Genomic DNA, 21,814 nt, shown 5'->3' with positions numbered 1-21,814 from the left:
TAAAGCAAAGTTGGAAAATGATATATTAGGATGCCATTTATGTAAAATTTTAAACATCTAAAAATAGTATATATTATTTATGTATAATAGAATATCCTTGGAAATGAAAATCGCAGTAGAAGGGAATGGAGAGAAAATAGGGAAGAGGTAGATATTTGACTATATATGTAATGATTTTATGTTTTTAAAAAATATTAAGTAAATATTGTGCTCACTTCAGCAGCATGTATAATGAAACTAGGATGATAAAGGGAGATTAATATGGCCCTGAGAACGGATGACAACAAAGTTAAAACCATTTAGAGTAGATTCTCTGATCCTTTGTTACCAGCTAGAAATAAAAAAAAAAGTAACCAAAAAAATTCCAACTACCTGGAAATTGAACAAAATGTTTCTAAATAATCTATGGGTCAAAGGAAAAATCAAAATGGAACTTAGGAGATATTTTAAACTGAATGAGAATAAAGATAGAACTTATCAATACTAATATAGCTATGCTTAAAGAAAGTTTAGGGCGAAAATGGCTGAGAACAATGATTTAAGCCTCTATCTCAAGAAGCTAAGAGAACAAATCAGACCTAGTGGAAGTAGTAGGAAGGAAATAATAAAGGTAAGAACAGGAATCAAAAATAATAAATAAATAAATAAATAAATAAATAAATAAATAGAAAATTAACAGAGCTAAAAGTTCTTTGAAAAAAAATAATAAAACAAATAAACCCCTAACAAGGGCCACAAAGAAAAAAAAAGGAGAAAGCACAAATTATCATTATCAAGGGATGAAAACTAGAACAGCACTACAGACACTACAGCCACTGAAAGAAGAGGAGATTATGAGCAAGATACACCAACATATTTGATAATTTGGATAAATGAAGTAAATGTGACAAATGCTAACATCTTTTGTTATTGGTGTTGGGTTCTCTTCTGTTTTGTAGGTTTAAGATATTTCTGGATTTTAAAGCTTTCAAAGGGCAAGGTATAGAACACAATGTATAAGATTCTTCTTTTGGGGTTAATATATTTTGTATATATGCATAGACCATTTCTGGAAGGATATTCAAGAAACTGTTACTGATGGTTGTCACAGGAACTGAACATGAGATCAGAGGGAGACTTACTTTTATTCTAAAATTGTTTGTTTTTTAAGTTTATTTATGTTATTGAGAGAGAGAGAGAGAGAGAGAGAGAGAGAGAGAATCCCAAGCAGGTTTTACACTGTCAGCATGGAGCCTGACATGGGGCTCAAACTCATGAAGAGTGAGACCCATGACCTAAACTGAAATCAAGAGTCGGACATTCGACCGAGCCACCCAGGCACCCCTATTTTAAAAGTCTTTTTAAACTGATTTAATTTTTGCTTTACTATGTGTATTATCTCAAAACATTAGTCAATAAAAAAATAATAAAATACAACAAGTCTTACTCAGATCTGCTTTCCCTGCTCTGTAGCCCAGAGCTAGGCTCCCACACTTCCTCGAAGTGCTTTTGCCTCTAACACTCTCCTACCCCACCTCTACCCACAGACCCCTACCCCAGGGGGGCAGAAACTAGAAATCCAGGCTGAAGACAAGGACCAGCTGATTGAAGAGGCCAGAGAGAAGGAGGGGAGTTGACTAAGAGGTGGTGGGTAGGCCTGAGAAAATAAAGTCCCAAGTCAAAGTCTGAGATACAGGCTAAGTGAAGAAGGAACCCAGAGAAAATGGATCACGGATCCATGGTGTGGGCCTGGCACAGGTTTGGGAATAAGGTAAGAACATCTGTTTCCCACTCTCTTATTTCCGGTGTACCAATATTCTTAGAATCTGACCACAGGCCAATATTTCAGGATTATTAGTATTTATTCGAGTTATCAATTTTCCATTATAGTCCCCATTTCGAACGTGCAGTCCCATTTTCCTCATAAATCATCTAAATGTCCAAGAGAATTTCCATTCTTTGACGTCTATACTACATCACCATTATCACCCACGTTTCCTTTCACAAGCAACAGCAGAAACAAGAAACTTTGTCGTTTGGTTCAGAAGATAGGGTTGTTGAAGCCATTTGGTTTTATCACAGGGATTTTTGTGGATTGGCCTAAATACTTAACCACTACTTATACCTCATTCGAAGATCAAAGCAACCAACTATAAAAGGGACATAAGTTGGAAAACAACTTATTTTTAGGTTGGATTCAACTTCAACCCATGAATCAGCACTTTGAGTGGAGTTTATATAGGCAGATTTTTGCCTTAGACTCAGTTTTTTAAAATATTTCCAATAGCTAATTTTCTGATTATTCCTATTTATTTAACTGAGAGGGAAAAAATCCATAGATGTTTCTTCAGATTTTTTAAGGTCTCAGGAAAAAAAAAAATTCAAACTTCATAGACAAGTGGACAAAGAATACAGACAGGCAAATTACTGAAAGGATATAAATGGTAATTAAACATGACAGGATGCTCAACTTACTAGTTATCAGGAAAATGCTAATTAAATATGACACTATTTTCACCATCTGGCTGTAAAAGATGAAAAAGAATAGTAATATCTAATTAGTGATGGGAAAGGTACAAGAAAACCGTATCCTGGTGGATGGAGTATAATTAATACAGCACTTTTTCGGAGAACAGTTTTGTGTGTGCGAGAGTACAGTGAAGTAATTGGCATTTTGAATTACTCAAGCTTTGAATTACTCAAAATTAAAATATGGTGACATCAAAATATTAATGAAGTCTCATTTTATGAATAAAAGTTGAAATAATGCAAATCACCCAACTTGAAATGCTTTCCAAGCTAGCGTAATTATAAAGGTCAAATAAATTATAGATGGCATTTGGGCTGTATCCCATGACAGGGCTACCCAAGCCAGCTAACAGAAGTTCCATCCTCGGTCAAGTTAGCCCTGAACTCTAGATTCAATTAAAAAAAAAAAAAAATACTCTGGGGTGCCTGGGTGGCTCAGTTGGTTAAGCGTCCAACTTCAGCTCAGGTGTTGATCTCACGGGTCATGGGTTCAAGCTCCACATCGAGCTCTGTGCTGACAACTCGGAGCCTGGGGTCTGCTTCAGACTCTGTGTCTCCCTCTCCCTCTACCCCTCCCCTGCTCATGGTCTGTCTGTCTCTCTCTCTCTCTCTCTCTCTCTCTCTCTCTCTTTCTCTTTCAAAAATAAATAAATAAACATTAAAATAAAATTTTAAAAAATACTCAAAATACTCTATCAAAATTACAATGTACATTTCTTTAGTTCCAGTAATTCCAGGAGTTCTCACGTAAGTGTTCAAAGATAAATACGTCCCAGAATGTGCCCAAAGGCTTTTGAAAATGCCCATCAATTGAGGATTGTATGTTTCTACAATAAAATACCATACAGTCTTGGAAAAGGACAAGGTACTTCTTTACGTACGCTCACGGAAAAATGTTCACAATATAATCAGTGCAAAAACAAATTAAGGAATGAAAGATTCTATTCCTGCAAACAAACACACACACAATCCCAAGCAGAAAGAATTCAAATGCAAAGAATGAAGTTATTTATAGTAGTTACCTCAGGGGAACAGAGCTTGGAGGAAGAGAGAAGGAATTTTCACTTGTCAAATTTTAAAAACTGTGATAGCCAGTTGGTACGCGTTCAGCAAATTCTAAGCACTTCATTCAATTACTCCTCATAAGGACCCTATGTGTGAAATGCTTTTATTATTTCCATTATCAACAGTTGAGGAAACTGATATCCAAAGAGACTAAACCCCCTGAATGGGGGGTAGGGGAGGGTAGACCAAAAGAGGAAATCTTAAGCAAGCTCCAAGCTCAGCACAGAGCTGGACTAGGGGCTCGATCCCACAACCCTGGGATCATGACCTGAGCCAAAATCAGGTTGGATGCTGAACCAACTGAATCATCCAGGTTCCCCCATGAATGACTTTTTAAATAATAAACTTGTGAATTTTGTCCTTTAAAGATGGAAATCTAGGAGCGGCTGGCTGGCTCAGTTGGTAGGACACCAGACTCTTGATCTTGGGGTCATGAGTTCCAGCCCCCTGTTGGGTGTAGAGACTACTTAAAAAAATTAAACAATAAATGCAAATCGGGGGGGGGGGGGAAGTTCAGCAATGTTTTTTATTTTGCAATTTAGATTGTGACACATATCACTGTGGTAGGCAGCATAATGGCCCTGCCAAAGATGCCCTGTATCCTAATCTCCAGAAGCTGTGAATATGTGACCTTATATGGCAAAAGGGCCTCTGCAGGTGTGATTAAAAATCTTGAGAGGGATGCCTGGGTGGCTCAGTCAGTTGGGTGTCCGACTTTGGCTCAGGTCATGATCTCTTGGCTTTTGGGTTCCAGCCCCAAGTTGGGCTTGGTGCTGATAGCTCAGAGCCTGGAGGCTGCTTCGGATTCTGTGTCTCCCTCTCTCTCTCTGCCCCTCCCCCGCTCACACTCTGTCTCTCTCTCTCTCTCTCTCAAAATAAATAAACATAATAATAGTAATAATGAAAAAATTAAAAAAAGGTCTTGAGATGGGGAGATCACCTATCTCACAGATCAACTGGGTGGACCCAATTCAATCACGAAGGTCCTTAGGAAGGAAGGAGGGAGGCAGGAGGGGTAGAGTCAGCAGAGGAGGACATGTGACCACTGAAGGAGTGTCAGAGCAAGAAAGATTGGACAGGCCATCACTGGCTTTGAAGATTGAAGAAGAGGCCAGAAACCATGGAATGTAGGTGCCTCTAGAAGCTGGAAGGGGAAAGGAAACAGATTTTCAGAGCACCTAGTGGCTCAGTCAGTTAAGTGTCCAACTTCACTTCAAGTCATGATCTCATGGTTCGTGGGTTCGAGCCCTGCATTGGGCTCTATGCTGATAGCTCAGAGCCTAGAGCCTGCTTCAGATTCTGTCTCCCTCTCTTTCTGCCCCTCCCCTGCTCATGCTCTGTCTCTCTCTCTCTCAAAAATAAACTTTTTTTTTAATGTAAAAAAGAAAAGGTAATGATTAATAAGACATGGTCCCTGAGCTTGAAAAACCATCTTAAAATTACCAGTCTGGGGGGGGCGCCTGGGTGGCTCAGTTGGTTAAGCAGCTGACTTCGGCTCAGGTCATAATCTCACAGTTAGCGAGTTCCAGACCCGCATCAGTCTCTGTGCTGACAGCTCAGAGTCTGGAGCCTACTTCGGATTCTGTGTTTCCCTCTCTCTTGCTTCTCCTCCCCTGCTCGTGCTCTGTCTCTCTCTCTCTCTCTCTCTCTCTCTCTCTCTCAAAAATAAATTAACATTAAAAAAAAGAAAGAAATTTAAAAAAAAAGTGGACAGTCTTTCCCCAACATGATTCTTTTTAAACCACTAATGCATTTTATAAATACCTGCTGTAAAGAGGTTAACAAAGAAAGATGTATGCAATATCAGAAATTGAAGGCAATCAATCCAGACTTTCAAAGATTTAATGAAACAGAACAAGACAAAACCTACTCTCTGTCTAAAACAACAACTCTTACACGTTATAATTTAAATATAGAATATCTTTAAGAGGGTTGATTATCAAAGATCCACCCAGAAAGTGTCTTTAAAAATAAGATTGATATACTTGATTTTTTGGCTCTCAGTGCTTAGTCCTGGCAATGTCTGAGGTTAGCTGTGGAGCCCTGGAAAACCATAGCATTCTGAGTCTCGTCTGTGAAATGGGGATAATACTCGTGATTTCACAAGGATATTGTAACAATAAAATGAGAATGCATATGTAAAAGGTCCTTGATATTAACTCCTAATGAAATAAAAATCTCTATAATGCCTTCTAGCTTTAAATTTTTATAATTAAAGTAAATTATTATTAGGGAGTTTAGTTAAAAGGAATCCTTTTTAAAGACACCTACTCAAGTAGTTTGGGATAAAATGATGTAACAATTGAGATTTGCTGCAAACGAATTCAGTGGGAACAGTGGCTTTGTGTAGAGGTTTGGCTATATTTTGAGTATTATTGAAGCCAGGTTATGGGTACATGAGAGTTTGTTAAAAACCACTGTTTGATTTGTATTTGAAATTTTCATACTGTGAAAAGCAAAACAGCAAAGGGGAAACTCAGGGCAATTTCTATTTAGTCCACATGCTACCTAATTAAGGCTATTTCTTTTTCTTTTCTTTTTTTTTCTTTTTTTAATGTTTATTTATTTGGGGGGTGGGCAGAGAGAGAGGGAGACAGAGGATCCGAAGAAGGCTCTGCACTGACAGCAGTGAGCCCAACGCAGGGCTCAAATTCAAGGGCTGTGAGATCATCACCTGAGCCGAAGTTGGACACTCAACTGACTGAGCCACCCAGGCACCCCAAGGTTATTTCTTGAAGCAAACTTTGATATTTAAAAAAATGGTAGCAAGAGATACAGGTGTGCTGTTTTGAAGGGGCACATACACCTCAATGTTTATAGCAGCACTATCGACGATAGATGAAGTATGGAAAGAGCCCAAATGTCCATCAATGGATGAATGGATAAAGAAGGTGTGGTATATATATATATATGATGAAGTATTACTCGGCAATCAAAAAGATTGAAATCTTGCCATTTGCAACTACGTGGATGGAACTAGAGGGTATTATGCTAAGCGAAATTAGAGAAAGACAACTATCATATGACTTCACTCATATGAGGACTTTAAGAGACAAAACAGATGAACATAACGGAAAGGAAGCAAAAATAATATAAAAACAGAGAGGGGGACAAAACAGAAGAGACTCTTAAACATAGAGAACAAACAGAGGGTTGCTAGAGGGGTTGTAGGAGGGGGGATGGGCTAAATAGGTGAGAGGCATTAAGGAATCTACTCCTAAAACCATTGTTGCACCATATGCTAACTAACCTGGATGCAAATTAAAAAATAAATCATTAATAAAAATGTAAAAAAATAAAACTGGAAAATGAAAAAAAATGGTAGCAATTTTAAATGCAAAATGCATAAGCATTCAAGGATTTGAGAATTTGATTACATTTTCACATAAGCTTTTAATTCATTTTTAACTAAAGGAAACCTATTATAATTAAATGCTACAGCAAAAAATTACATTTATGCAATTTGAGATTATTAGTGGAATGAACACGTTAACCTATAGAACTTAAACACTTGGGAGATTTTTCCCAAGAGAAATTTCAGGGTATGTTAACAATTTTCTGTCTTTAAGTACATAATTACATATCAATAGTTCAAATGACGATATGTTGGATATTTCTGCAAGAAAATCTATCACTATTGTAAAGAGAACTTAGCAGTAAGTATATATAATGTGCTCCCTTTCTGACCTTGGAGGTGGGAGTTCTCTAGGAACTCTTCGTGAGTGTCTTTTGCTTCTCCAGGCTTTGCTGATCGATGCTCACTCCTCAGAGAGATCTTCCACCATCTAAAGATTACCTGTGATTGGATAGAAGGGGAGAGAAATTAAAGCCGATCTCAATACCAACAGCTACACTTCGGTCTGGGATTTTGAAAACTCATGGCAGTAGGCACATAAGGCTGTGTGTCCAACATCAGCTATGACTTTGCAATCTAGCATCACATCAAATTAGAAAGGAGGTCTGTGCATCTCACATTTCCCTTAGAGATCAGGGTCACAAAATCAAAGTGCTGGAAGGCATCTTAAAAATCTATCAAGTCGGGGCGCTGGCGGGGGCTCAGTCGGTTAAGCGTCCAACTCCCGCTCAGGTCATGACCTCACAGTTCGTGAGTTCGAGCCTCACTTCCGGCTCTGTGCTGGCAGCTTAGAGCCTGGAGCCTGCTTCAGATTCTGTGTCTTCTCTCTCTGCCCCTACCCTGCTCACACTCTCTCTCTCAAAAATAAGCATTAAAAAAATTAAAAAAAGAAAAATCTGTGAACTCAGTGGATGTTAAACCACACAGACCCAGATGGCTATCTGTCTCTTGAGGATCTCTGAGTAGAGAGATCCTCTAACTTGGGGAGCTGGTTCCAAAGTAATTGCTCCGCTCCACTCTCTGCCTCCCTTCCTGTCTATGGGGCAGACGGGATGAGTGGATATTTTACTCATAGAGAAAGGACAGTTACACGGCCAGGGCTGGGGAAAGCACCATTGTGCTTTGTTTGATGTGTGTAAGTGTCATTACGTAACCAGGACACTTCTTGGTAATGGATCTGCCCATAGTCCATTTGTCTTCTACGAGCATGGTGGTTTGTTTGAAGCAAACCTCATTTCCCTGGTTACGAACCCCACCTAAGTTCTATGTTGATTTCATGGCAGTGTCAGCCCTTGGCCCTAATGAGGAGCCCCGTGAAGCTTATTCAATTTATCTCACGGTTTTCAACCTGTCATGGAACTCGGTAGTTAATTGAGATCGTAAAACTTCCACCAAACAAACCAGCTTCTTTCTACACTTAGATGAGGGCTTTGGGGGAAGAGATGGGTTAGGAGACAGTATGAGGTTAAAATTGCAGTCAGGAAGACTCTGCCCAAGGCAAAATTGCTAAAGCAGGTAAAGCTTGCTATGGGGCCTCCCTTTATTTATTTCCTCTCCCCTATCCCCACCCACCCATTGCTCCCTGGGGTCCTCACAAGTCTTGGTGTATCTTTTTGGGGCCACTGTGAGGAAAAGACACTCACAAAGAGTTCCTAGAGAACTCATCCCTACTGGTTCTTTGGCCCTTCTTGGTTGTTCTGGAACCACCCCCCCCCCTCCACCCCCATCCCCAGCCTTTGAACTGCCAGACCTTCTCCTTGCTTCTTACTCCTTGCCCCCTTGCTTACAGGCCTGGGTTTCAGCCAGCTTTCCTCTCCTTCTAGAGCTGCCTCCCTGCGTCCTATCATCTCCTGAGGCTCATCTCCCACCTATCTCCCCTTCCCTGATATCTGAAGGATAAGTGCTATCTCTCAGGAACATGGAGATGTGCTATACCACCCTACCTAGCACCCTGCCCAACAGCAGGTAGGTCCTTTAAAGGGTTACTGTTCATTTGGATGTTGTGCTGATTGCTATAGATAAGGGGGAAAGAATGTGTACGTTACAAAACTCTAAAGTCTTGGGGCGCCTGGGTGGCTCAGTGGGTTAAGCGTCTGACTTCAGCTCAGGTCATGAACTCGCAGCTGGTGAGTTTGAGCCCTGGCGGCTCGGGGCTGACGGCTCAGAGCCTGGAGCCTGTTTCAGATTCTGTGACTCTGTCTCTCTCTGCCCCTCCCCTGCTTGTTCTCCGTCTCTCTCTCTCTCTCTCAAAAATAAATAAACATTAAGAAAAAAAAAAAAAAAAAAAGAAGTGGTGGGTTGTCTCTCCCTGTGGCCATACCACCAGGAGGTATGTTACAAGGAAAGCGAGTCTCAGATTGAATTCTGCCATGTCACCAAGCAGGCACAAAAGTCCAAACTACGTTTCTGGAAGGTCAGTGGAGTCCCGTCCTCGCCAACCACTGGGGCACTGTGCGGGAACCTTCACGGGAAAGTTTCTCTCTGCTACAAGCACACCTATGTTACAATGACATAATCAGCCACAGTTCTAGCCAGATCACACAACCAAATCCTTAGTTAGGTGGACAATTTGGGAACAGATGGAGTTCTAGACCAATCACTACTCCAGCAATGTTATACAACCAAGCTTACTTCTTAACATTGTTCAAAAAAAGGCGGAGAGATGCATAGAGTTGTTGAATCACTGTATTGTACTCCTGCTATGAATATAACAGTGTGTGTTAACTACTCCGGAATTAAAGTAAAATAAATAAATAACAAAACATTTACTTATTTTTTTTATGTGTTATTTATTTTTGAGAGCAAGAGAGACAGAGCACGAGTGGGGGAGGGGCAGAGAGAGAGGTAAAGACACAGAATCCGAAGCAGGCTCCAGGATCCGAGCTGTCAGCACAGAGACCCCACGCAGGACTCGACCTCACCGAACCGAAAGATCATGACCTGAGCCGAAGTCAGACGCTTAATCGACGGAGCCACCCAGGCGCCCCGATAACAAAACATTAAGAAAGGCAGAGAGACACTTGTTCAATCTTATTTATCAGCCTCGTATCTTGCTTGTTACTCATTTGTTTCATCAGTGAAAAATTATTTCCAACATTTAGTATACTAATTCATCAAACCTCTGGTACTGATTTAGAAGGCCACATTTGAAGTGCTTGCCAATAATGGCCTCTAGAGGGAGAAGCCTCAGGGCACAAACTCAAGTCAACTTGCGCACAAATCAGCATCCTACGACTCCTCTGACGTATCTGAAGTGAATTACTGAGAATGGAACACTAGCCTAAAGAAAGACGACTGGTTAGACCCAGAGTCCAAGCCTCCTCCCTTCGAACTCATAAACATAGGGTTTGTTCTGAGGCCCGAAGCTTTCTTCAAGTATGACCTTTATCCTACAGTCATTGGGTCATCTCTACAGGGCAGTACATAAAAAGCTAATATTCAGAATCACTACTTAGCTTTGTCAAGACTCGCTTATGTTCCAAATGTTGTACTTATTAAAACAGAAAATTATGGTAGATATTTTCTACCACTTATTGTCTTTCAGATTGGTAAAGGTTTCCTTTCCTTCCCTTTCCTTTCCTTTCCTTTCCTTTCCTTTCCTTTCCTTTCCTTTCCTTTTTCCTTTCCTTTCCTTTCCTTTTTCCTTTCCTTTCCTTTCCTTTCCTTTCCTTTCCTTTCCTTTCCTTTCCTTTCCTTTCCTTTCCTTTCCTTTCCTTTCCTTTCCTTTCCTTTTTTCTTTTTTTAAGAGACAAAGGAAGAATAAAGCCCTTAATAATCATTGAGAGAGGTGTGAATTGGTTTGGCAAATACCTATCAAAAGGCCATTCATGCCTTTTGACCCAAACATTCTACTTGTTAAGAATGTATCCTTTGTTGGGGCACCTGGGTGGCTCCGTTGATTAAGTGTCCAAGTCTTGATTTTGGCTCAGGTCATGATCTCATGGTTCTTGAGCCTGAGTCCCACATTGGGCTCTGCATTGACAGTGTGGAGCCTGCTTGAGATTCTCTCTCTTTCCCCCTCTCTCTGCCCTCCCTGCCTCTCTCTCTCGCTCTCAAAATAAATAAATAACTTTTTTTTTAAAAAAAGATGTTATCCTGAGGAATTTGCCAGAAAATGTGCATAGCATTTTCCATGTGTTTGCCATAGGTTAATTACGACAATGAAAAATCAGAACTGACCTAAGGGTTTGCCAGCTGGGACTAATTAAATAATGATGGCACATTTAGATGATGGAATATTTCACAGCCAATAAAATATTATGTGAAAAAATAACACAGAACAATGCTAATGATGATTTGTTAAAAGGCTCACAAGTGTATACACCACTAATCCAAATATTGAAAGGAAAGTATTTATACATGCAGAGGGAAGGAACATCAGAGTGGGAGCAAATATAACATGCCAGATGGAGTTTGAAGGGAGCGGAGCTATGCGGTATCCCCAAATATTTGTGAACTGATTGCTACTTATTAGCTAGATATTAGCTCATCAGCTCATTTTAGCTCATATATTCATACATAGCTATTGTCACGTATTTAACTCTATTTTGAAAATGTTCAAGCCTATAAATATTGTTTTAAGCATCTTGTTCTTATTAACCGTGCATGTTTTGTTAACGAACATGCAAGACAAGCTGCCGAGGGGCTTACGCTGGTTTTTGCAAGTTGAGATATGGCTGTCACATGGGCTTCACTGTCCTCTCCCCGGGTCCCCCGAATCTCCCGACTGCCTGTGAGCAGTACACGACTGTCTTTTTATGAATGGAGAAACGCACCGTGGACAGCTGAGATAACTCGCATCTGTTTCTGCGGCTCGGGGAATCTTCTGGTGTCGCCCCATCTACTTCTTGTACCTGCTCCAGGGCCTCATACCCGCTCCAGGAAGGATGGGCAGGCAGCCTCCTCAGAGGATACGCACCAGGATTTGATATCTTAGTAGAAAACACGTGATCGCTGGCAGAATTCTTTAACATTTTAATTTATATATAGCATATTTTTAGACTTCTATATATTTCCAGTATATCTTTGTATTATAAACTTGGACATTGAGCTTACTTTGTTGTCGTTGTTGTTTTAATGCTTATTTATTCTGAGAGAGAGAGAAAGCAGGGGGGACAGGGCAGAGAGAGGGAGAGAGAGAACCCCAAGCAGGCTCTGCACTGTGAGCCTGTCGTGATCTCATGAACCGCGAGATCATGACCTGAGCTGAAATCAAGAGTCGGACGCTCAACCGAAGGAGCCACCCACGTGCCCCTGAGCTTACTTTGAAAAGAGAGGTCAAAGATTTCTCATTAACCCCCTGGCATCTCTCCTTCACCGGTTACGAAGGCAAGATGAGGAGGCATTTGTCGTTCATCTGGTGAAGGCCCCTAAACATTAGGTCCTTTCCACACTGGGACAGCAACTCACTAGGCAGCCCTTGAGGGGACACGGGAAAAAAAGTGGACCCAGCTGGGCACCTCAGCATCTGAGTATATTTGGACAATGCACACCTCCACCCTCCCCCAGGGTTGAGACTGTGCTCCCACCACTACACTGGCTGCGAAATCCTACTAATGGGAGAAAAGCAGAGACTCTGCGATGAGATGGGTCTGGGTTTAAACCTTGTTTTCTATCAGATACCTTGGGCAAATGTCTTCATCTTTTTGGGCCTCGGTTTCCTCATCTCCAAAATGGAAATAATGATGATGACTCTTGGAGGGATGACACGGGAGAAATCCAAAGCCCCCAGCCCGATGCCAGATATGGAGTGTGCCCCATAAAGGTGGGGCCTTGCCTCTTTCTCCCTTCTCCTCTTGTTCACCTGCTGGTCAGTCCTTCATAGCCATAGAAACCAACTCAGCCCCAAATCCCAAACATCTTCTTTCTCATCAACTAGCTAACAATATTCGCTCTTATGCAGCGAGGTTTGCTTTCCTGATCGTATTCTTCACAAGACATAATTTATTTCAGTTTTTCACTCTGACCTAATGTTCGATTTTTTTTTAATCTTCAGTAATCATTAAGAATGGCATGCTCTTTGCTGTAGTTCTTCAACAGCATAATTAAGAAGAATCATCTATCTAGTTAAAAACAAAGTTACTTAGGAAGGGTTAGAGTAACTTGCCAGATACCACACAGCCAGTGGGGGATTCCAAATCTTTCTCAGCGTCTGTCTAGGAAATAGTTTTGTAAGTGAGCACACGGCTGTCTCTGCTTTGTCTTGCAGATTATTGTTATTCTAACAGATCAAGTTTCTCCCTGCTTTGGACATCATGTATAATTAGGGGATTTCACAGAGTGGGGTTTGAGATTCTGTGTCATGGAGAGCTTGGGAATCAGATCTGTTATTAGGTGAAGAAGGATTTTGTTATCTGAACAGCCTACTGAGAAATGGAGAAGTTAGGACTGTTAGGTAAACTCCGCATGTAACTTTACCTTTCAATACCACTCAAAAACTCACAAAGCACTGGTTTTCCAAAAGGTAGAAAGGTGTTATTTTTTTAGATGAACTATGAAGATAATTTATTTTATTTAACCTTATTTAAAATAGCCCATAATTCTGATATGTTTTTGGGGCAAATTTACAACATCAAACATGTGTTCCTCTATGTTTGGTTCAATTTGTATAAACACAGCGAAACTTAGATTTTCAGCCATCCAAATTTTCACTCTGGGATGGTAGTAATCACTAGGAATTAAAACCTTAGGAATAAAAGCAACATTATTTAAAATGGAGAGGAGTCTGAGGTTGAAATAAGAATGGAATAAACTGAAATTAACAAGGATTGTGTTGAAATAGTTCTTTCCTTCAAGAATTCACAAATGAAGTTGCCCTTGGAGAATCAAATTAGTAAATTTCAGGGGCACCTGGGTGGCTCAGTCTGTTAAGCACCAGACTTCAGCTCAGGTCATATCACGGTTGGTGAATTCAAGCTCTGCATCGGGCTCTGTGCTGACAGCTCGGAGCCTGGAGTCTGCTTTGGATTCTGTGTCTCCCTCTATCTCTGCCCCTCCCCCACTTGCTGTGTGTGTGTGTGTGTGTGTGTGTGTGTGTGTGTGTGTGTGTCTCTTTCAAAAATAAACATTAATAATTTTTTTAAGTAGTAAATTTCAAACACGATGAATGTGACTAGGAATTGATAGCAGTCTTTGTTGGTTGCCACCCACCTGCCTTTTCTAGAGGAGCCCTGATTTGTCCAGCAAACTCTCTCTTCTGCATAGCTTATGCACAGATTGCAGGCCTCATCTCTAGCTCCAGAAGGCAGGACATGATTGGTCTAAGTCATTTCCGGTAGTTCCCTCCATACCCTCACCAGTGATTGGTATGGGCATGGGCATGTGATAAAATTTTGGCCAATGAGACACCAGAACTCAGCAGAAGCTTCCAGAAGATTTTATCACTTATACAGAGAAACACATCCCCTTTTTGGACACGGCCGTTGTGCTTTGATGTGACTGCTGGAGTTACTGTAGCCATTTTGTGACTAAGAGGGGAGCCAGGTTGAGATGACAGCAGTCACCTGGAGGACACAGAAGCAATAAGTTGTGGAGAGGAGGAGCCAGAGCACTGTCACTGTGTTGGGAACCTCTTTTCCGTTGGATGTGTTTATGTGAAATAATACCATATTTCATCAGATCGAATACACCAGCCATTGTATGCCACGGTATTATTTTATGTGTCATGTAGAAATAGCTCTGTCCAAAAAAATCGAAGTACAATGTTTTTTTAATCACTTATATTTATTGAAAGTCTCTTTTGTTCTTCACTAGACATGTACTTTATTATGTTTTTCTTAGCATTTGAATTACTTCATTAATTTTATAGATTATATTGACACAATATATGTATTTTTTTAATTTTAATTTTTATTAATTTTTTAAATATTTATTTTTGAGAGAGAAAAAGAGAGAATGCATGCACATAAGCAGGGGAGAAGAAGAGACAGAGGGAGAGAGAGAATCCCAAGCAGGCTCTGCACTGGCAGCACAGTGCCTGATGTGGGGCTCGATCTCATGAACCATGAGATCATGACCTGAGCTGAAATCTAGAAGTCAGTCACTTAACCAACTGAACCACCCAGGGGTCTCTGTATTTTGCTAAATATAATAAAGTTATATTGCCCGTGTGTATACTTAAAAAAGGAAAATATAAGTGGAATAAACAAATGAAGGTATTCCTGAAACTCCCCCGTATTCAGAATCTGAGTCTTCTGGATCATTCTTTGAATGAGAGTTTCAACGTCTGACTCAGAATATCGTCCTCCATGACATCAAGAACATGGTGATAACAGCAATACAGTACTGACCTCTTCAGCTGGCTTTGCAGTTCTGTAGAGCCGGCTTCCTTTTGATTTCTACTTTGGGAGGGCTGTAAACGTCTCAGATTCACCCCTACTTCCTTGTAGCTTCTGGATTTTCTTCCAAGCTGCTGCTCTCATGCTTGGGCTTCTGAGTTGTTTTCAGTTTCTGGCTCTTATGGATAAAGTTTCTGTAAACATTTGTGCACGGGTTTTTGTCCCCTTTTGCTCCTTTTAAGTTGTTAACCGTCTTCTATTCATTAACAATTCTTTATAATAAATTGTCCTTGGTAAAATAACAGTATGGTTTCTGTCTCCTCAGTGGACCTTGCTTGAGATCACTGATACGAATCTTTAATCATTCATTATGTAGGGCACTCAGTAAGAGCTTTTAATTTGGGTACACTTCAGGTTTAGGACATTTTCTTGTACAGTGTTTCTCAGGAATTCCTTTTTTTCAGGTATTGGATGTCCTGGTCTAATTCTTTTATTTTTTCCCTGTTTTCCATCTCTTATCTTTGGTTCTTTTTCTCTAGGAGATTTCCTCAATTTTATATTCCAACCCTTCTGTTGAGTTTTTCATTTTTTCCTATATTTTTTATTTTTTAAAAGGTGTTTAACTTTTTCTGAATGCTACTTTTTTATTGTGTTCTATTCTTGTTTCATGGATACAAAACCTCTTCTTATCCTGCTGGGAACATTACTGATAAGTATTTTGCTCTGTCTGTGTGCATTCTTTACTTTTTCCAAAATTATATTTCCTGGATTTTGTTGTTCATGGTGGTATTGATGATTTGATTTGCCTTTCCTCAAAAGCCTGATAATTCTTAGATGTGCATGGATATTCAGGAGTGGGGTGCTAGGAAGCTGATCGGAAGTTCTGGCATTTGAGCAGGGCTTGTTCAGAGGAAGACTTCTTTATAGGGTGACCTGCTGGGGCTCTCTGGTTGGAGGATCCTGACTATTAATACCTTTTTATCTCGTTACTTGGCCTGGTCTGATTCTCCAGGGAAGAATCTTCTAGTTTTTTCCCTCCTGAGCCTTGGGAGAGTCAGAGTGAGTCTCCTAAATCAGTATTTGGATTTTCATTTAATCTCTTGCCATATTTAACACTGAGTCCCTCTGTCCCAGTGGCCTGGGGGCCTGAGGCCATACATACTCCTCCAGAGTACATACATACATACATACTCCTCCAGAGACCAAACTTCCAGTCTTCTGGGGGGTGAAGCAAAACTGTTGTTGGTTGTGCAGAGGAGGGGAGGATATGAAGAAGGTGGTTGTAACATCTCAAACAGAATTCCAATCATTCCTACTGTTGCCAGGTCCTTCTTTACCCTTGCTTTCAAAAGAACCCACTCCTGGGACACCTGGGTGGCTCAGTCGGTTGAGCGTCCGACTTCGGCTCAGGTCATGATCTCGCGGTCTATGAGTTCGAGCCCCGCGTCGGGCTCTGTGCTGACAGCTCAGAGCCTGGAGCCTGCTTCGGATTCTGTGTCTCCCTCTCTCTCTGCCCTTCCCCTGCTCATGCTTTGTCTCTCTCTCTGTCAAAAATAAATAAACATTAAAAAAAAACAAAACAAAACACTCCTACCCATTCTTGAGCTTTGCTGCTCTGAGACTCTGGGGTATAAATCTGATGGCTTCTCCACTTGCCCACCACCACGAGCTTAGATTTTAGCTTTGTCAGGGCTGTTAAATCGGCTTCTAGTAGGTCATCCAACTTCTAGCACGCAAAATTGTTGCCTTTCCTATTCTCTTTGTCTTTGTGGGTTTACGCTTTAGGAAAACCCTATAATTGTCATTTTAGTGGTGTTGCCCGAGGGAGGGAAGGTATATAACAGTTTTTTAACTAGAGGCTGTACTTAGTGTATTCTTAAGATGTTTACAATGCTATACAGAATCTGATATATATATATATATTTCTTAATTTAATTTAAATATATAGGATAATATAAATGATTGAGTTGGTAGTCAATATTTAAACTTAGGAATATCTATTAAGTTTATCATGATTTTAAGATATCTAAAAGTTTAAAAGAGTTTGATCTATATTTTTACATTTGTTTCATTACAGTTTTTCAAACAGTTGGTTTGATTTTGTTAGATTTGTAATTATGTCTCCTTAGAATTTAGAAATGCTTGAGAAAATAAAAGACATTAAATTTGTGGTATAGTTTGAAATGCTTAAGATGATTTAATTAAGTTGCAAATGGTATTTACATTTAAGAGAACTTAATTTTATTAAATTTATAAGTTCCATGGCTTTAATTAATAATTTCTAAGATAATCTGATTAAGTTTGTAAATAGTGCTTAAAAGTTTAAGAGATTATAATTTGTTAACTGTAAGTAGCTCATTAAATGTTTATCAAAGGATAATGGAACTCAGTGTTTTTAATTTTCATTCATAATTACTTGATTTATACTTGAATTTACTAGGTTTGTATTTGAAAGTTTAAAGAAAAATAGGTTTTAAGGGCGTCTGGCTGGCTCAGTTGGTGGAACTCGTGACTCTTAATCTCAGGGTTGTGAGTTCAAGCCCCACATTGGGTGTAGAGATTATAAATAAATAAATTTTAAAGAAAAATAGGGTCTTAATTTTTAGCTTTAATTGAATAGCAGTGATAAACACAAATAACTGTAATAAATTAAAATATTTGTATTAAATTATAAATTATAAATAATTAAAAATAATTATAAAACAGTTTCCTAAATCAGATTAAAAAGATTGATTTAGGAATCTGGGGACAACTGAGTGGCCATTTGGAGAAAAAAAAAATTGATTTATGCCTAACGACCAAGATAAACTCCAAACAGATCAAAGATCTACATGCTAAAAATGAGACCATAAAAGTACTAAAAGGAAACCTGGTAAATGTCTTTATTATCTTTCCAACTATGTTAAAAACCCAAAAACCAGGGGCGCCTGGGTGGCTCAGTTGGTTAAGCATCTGACTTCGGCTCAGGTCAAGATTTCACAGCTCATGGGTTTGAGACCCGCATGGGATTCTGTGCTGACAGCTCAGAGCCTTGAGCCTGCTTGGGATTCTGTCTCCCTCTCTCTGCCCCTCCTCTGCTCATTCTGTGTCTCTCTCTCTCTCTCTCTCTCTCTCAAAAATAAACATTTAAAAAAATTAAAAATAAATAAAAATTAAAAAAACCCAAAAGTCAGGAAAGAGAAGATTGATAAATATGACTCTATAAATATAAAAAACTTGGAAACATGGAAATGTTTAAAGCAACTTTATCTGTAACAGCTCTAACTTGGAAACAACCAAAATATCTATCATTTTATGATGGATAAATACATCCCTATGACTAAATATTACTCAGCAATAAAAGGAACTGCTGATATGTGCAGTCACATGGTTGAGTCTCAAAAGAATTATGTTAAGTGAAAGAAGCTGGACATAAAAGGCTACAGACTGTCTAATCCCATTTAGGACATGTTGGAAAAGGCAAAACAGAAATCAGATGAGTGGTACTAAAGGGATGGGGATGGGAGAGGGGAATGTGACCAGAAAGGGACATGAGGGAAATCATGGGTTGATAAAGATATTCTCTATCTTTACTATGGCGCTGGTATTTCATTTGTCAAGCTCATGAAACCTATACAGGGTGATTTTTACTATATTAAAAGCATACATTGGGGTGCCTGGGTGGCTCAGTTGGTTAAGCGTCTGACTCTTGGTTTTGGCTCAGGTCATGATCTTACAGTTTTGTGGGTTTGAGCCCCGCATTGGGCTCTGCACTGGCAGCGTGGAGCCTCCTTGGAATTCTCTGTCTCGCACCCCCCTCTCTACTCTTCCCCCCATTCACTCTGTCGCTCTCAAAATAAATAAATAAACTTAAAATTTTTTTTTAAAAATCATACCTTGATAAGCGGGGTGTCTCCCTCTCTCTGCCTCTCCTGCTCAAGCTCTGTCTCTCTCTCAAAAATAAATAAACATTAAAAAAAATTTTTTTTTAAATACCATTTTCATTTAGAAAATGGTACAGGGACCAGGGATAGTATCACACTGAGCATGATTATGCATGCTTTTTATTATTATTTATTATTGAAAGGCAGTTGACATCCAATGTTATATCAGTTTTAGGTGCAAAACACAGCACAATTTTGTACGTTATGCAATGCTCATCGAGTGCTGTTACCATCTGTCACCATGCAACAATATTTCAATATTATTGACTATATTCCCTATGCTGTGCTTTTCATCTCTGTGACTCATTTATTTTAATACTGGACGTATTTTTCTTTTTATTATTATTATTTTAAGTTTATTTATTTATTTAGAGAGAGACAAAGACAGCGCTGTGGGGGAGGGGCAGAGAGAGAGAGACAGAGGGAGAATCCCAAGCAGGCTCTGCACTGTAAGCACAGAGCCCAATATGGGGCTTGAACCCACAAAACCGTGAGCCGAAATCAAGAGTCAAGCACTTAACTGACTGAGCCACCCAGGCGCACCAATACTGGAAGTTTTTTTTACCTCTTAATCCCCTTCACCTATTTCACCCATCCCTTCACCCTCTTCCCCTCTGGCAACCACTAGTGTGTTCTCTGGATTTATTTTTTGATTATACATGTTTTTAATATCATCCTTATTTTCACACTGAAATCCTGGAATCAGAATTCCAGATTCTGACTCATTAGAAGCTATTATTTTAACTTGATAACTCACTATAGAGGTTGTAGCTATTAGTTTTGTTTCCTCCTCCTAAGTTTTGAGATCCAGAAATGCAGCTTTAAGCAATATTCTTTCTAGAAAAACATTCTATTACAATAAAGCAAATTGGAGGTCCTACAGAATTCATGACGACTGTAATTTCCTCCTTACCATGCATAAAAACTTAGGCATTTATACCCCAGACTCTATACAACATTAGGAAGATTTTCTGAAAGCAAAACTTCCACAAGATTTTGCACAAAAGAAGGAGGATATGCAAGAAAACTACACATGCTAATGATAAAAATCTTTCCAAAAGAAAACAGGGGCAAAATCGCACATACTTATGATATGGGAAGAACAAGTCATATAAGCAGTAAGAGGATAGGGAACCTGGCTGGCTCAGTTGGTAGAGCATGTGACTCTTGATCTCGAGGTCATGAGTTCAAACCCCACGTTGGTCTTAGAAATTACTTAATTAAAAAAAAAAAAAAGGCAGCAATAAGAGGATAAAACATGTCACAGCAAAGTGGATGGGACGTCACTGACTGACTGGGGTCCTACACCGTGAAGGCACAAATGGGGTTTCAAGGGTGTTCAAGCAGCTATTTTGGACCCAGAGGGACATTCCAGTGCTGAGATTTAGTACCAGGGTGACCTTGGGGAGGTCTCATAGTCTCTGCCTGCTGCTCATATCCATCACAACTTCTGGGAGGATTAAAATGAAATGGTACATGTAAATGTGCTTAGCAGAGCACCAGATACGGTTTTGTGTTTCTATTCTATAAAATCATCGCTGGAATGTGTTTCCGTAAGAGGTTAAAAACACAGACGCAGCTCCCCAGGTTTAGAAGCAGCGCAGATCCACTCTTGCAGCGCTCGTCGGAGAACTCGATGAAACCCGCAATTTTCTCAGGCTGGAGATGGTGGGCTCATCCCCAAGTGCAGAAAGACAGTGTGAGGCAGGGCCACGCCAGTCAGTTCTAACACACGCTTTGCAGAGGCCTGACCCCAAAACAGTAAGTGTGTTTGCCAGATGGGCGTGCTAAAAATCTCAAAGAAATCCAAAGTACTCTATAAACAGTAAGATCAAAGCAAAAAAAAAAAAAAAAGAAGAAGAAGAAGGTCTGAACACAGCTGCAATTGCTTTTTTTTTTTTTTTTTTTTACCTTTGTATTAGCACAATATTATCTTCTGGAACAATGCCCAGAAAAAAGAATAGAATCTCTCCAAAACCTTCCCGGATAAGGGCAGGAAAAGTGACCCAGCAGGCAGAAGGCCCAGGTGTCTACGGCCCCGCTTCACGGAGCCTGTCTCGGGATGCACATGCCGCTAACTCACAACCTGCTTCTCCATAAAATTACTATTTACAACTCGAAGATGCTTTTGCTTTTACTTCTGGTAACAAGATAGTAATCTACTGGCAGAAAACTTAAAATTTCCCCAAGTTTCCTGGAGGTCTAGTTAGCGGTAGCTCTACATGTGCCTAATTCCCTGGCACGGAATGATGGAACAGTATGGACCCAGAGAAACTGACAGTTTGTCTCTCGATGACATAAACATTTACTTATCAGAAACACAGTCTCCTTCTCTCTTTCTCTCTCTCACCTCTCTGTCAACAGCAGCTACTAGCTGTATTTCCTCTTGTTCCTCACCCATTCTCTGTTACTGCTTCTGCAAATGCAGCCCCAGGTAGGGTCCAACCACTCGGGAAGGGGCCACTTCCTGGTCTTACTTGTGTGCCCCCTCTCAGGCTCTCTCCACATGTCGTGTTTCCCTCTTCCTTATGGTTTCTTTCTTCTTGTTTGTAAGATGAACACCTGCTACTGAATATTTCCATCTATTCCCTTCTCAGCCCCTATCTGGGAGTCAAAAAAGACTCACTAAAGTACGTGTGTTTCTGGAAATTAAATATAATTATTAAATATATCACAATTGGAGGTAC

At 39.9% G+C, this 21,814-nt stretch overlaps 1 protein-coding gene across 4 annotated transcripts in view; it reads right to left on the bottom strand.

Moving 5' to 3' along the window:
* The window catches only part of FBXO36 (F-box protein 36), an 87,861-nt gene that overhangs the window by 23,037 nt on the left and 43,010 nt on the right, over positions 1-21,814 (bottom strand). For all 4 annotated transcript variants that reach the window (XM_015069259.3, XM_027048553.2, XM_027048549.2 and 1 more), the window contains exon 2: positions 7,261-7,369. In XM_015069259.3, the coding sequence (XP_014924745.1) occupies positions 7,261-7,369 (109 nt within the window). The remainder of the gene's footprint in view (positions 1-7,260; positions 7,370-21,814) is intronic.

The sequence above is a fragment of the Acinonyx jubatus genome, chromosome C1 (genome assembly GCF_027475565.1).
Source record: "Acinonyx jubatus isolate Ajub_Pintada_27869175 chromosome C1, VMU_Ajub_asm_v1.0, whole genome shotgun sequence".
NCBI classification, from domain to species: Eukaryota; Metazoa; Chordata; class Mammalia; order Carnivora; family Felidae; genus Acinonyx; species Acinonyx jubatus.
This window is presented reverse-complemented; position numbering and strand designations above follow the sequence as displayed.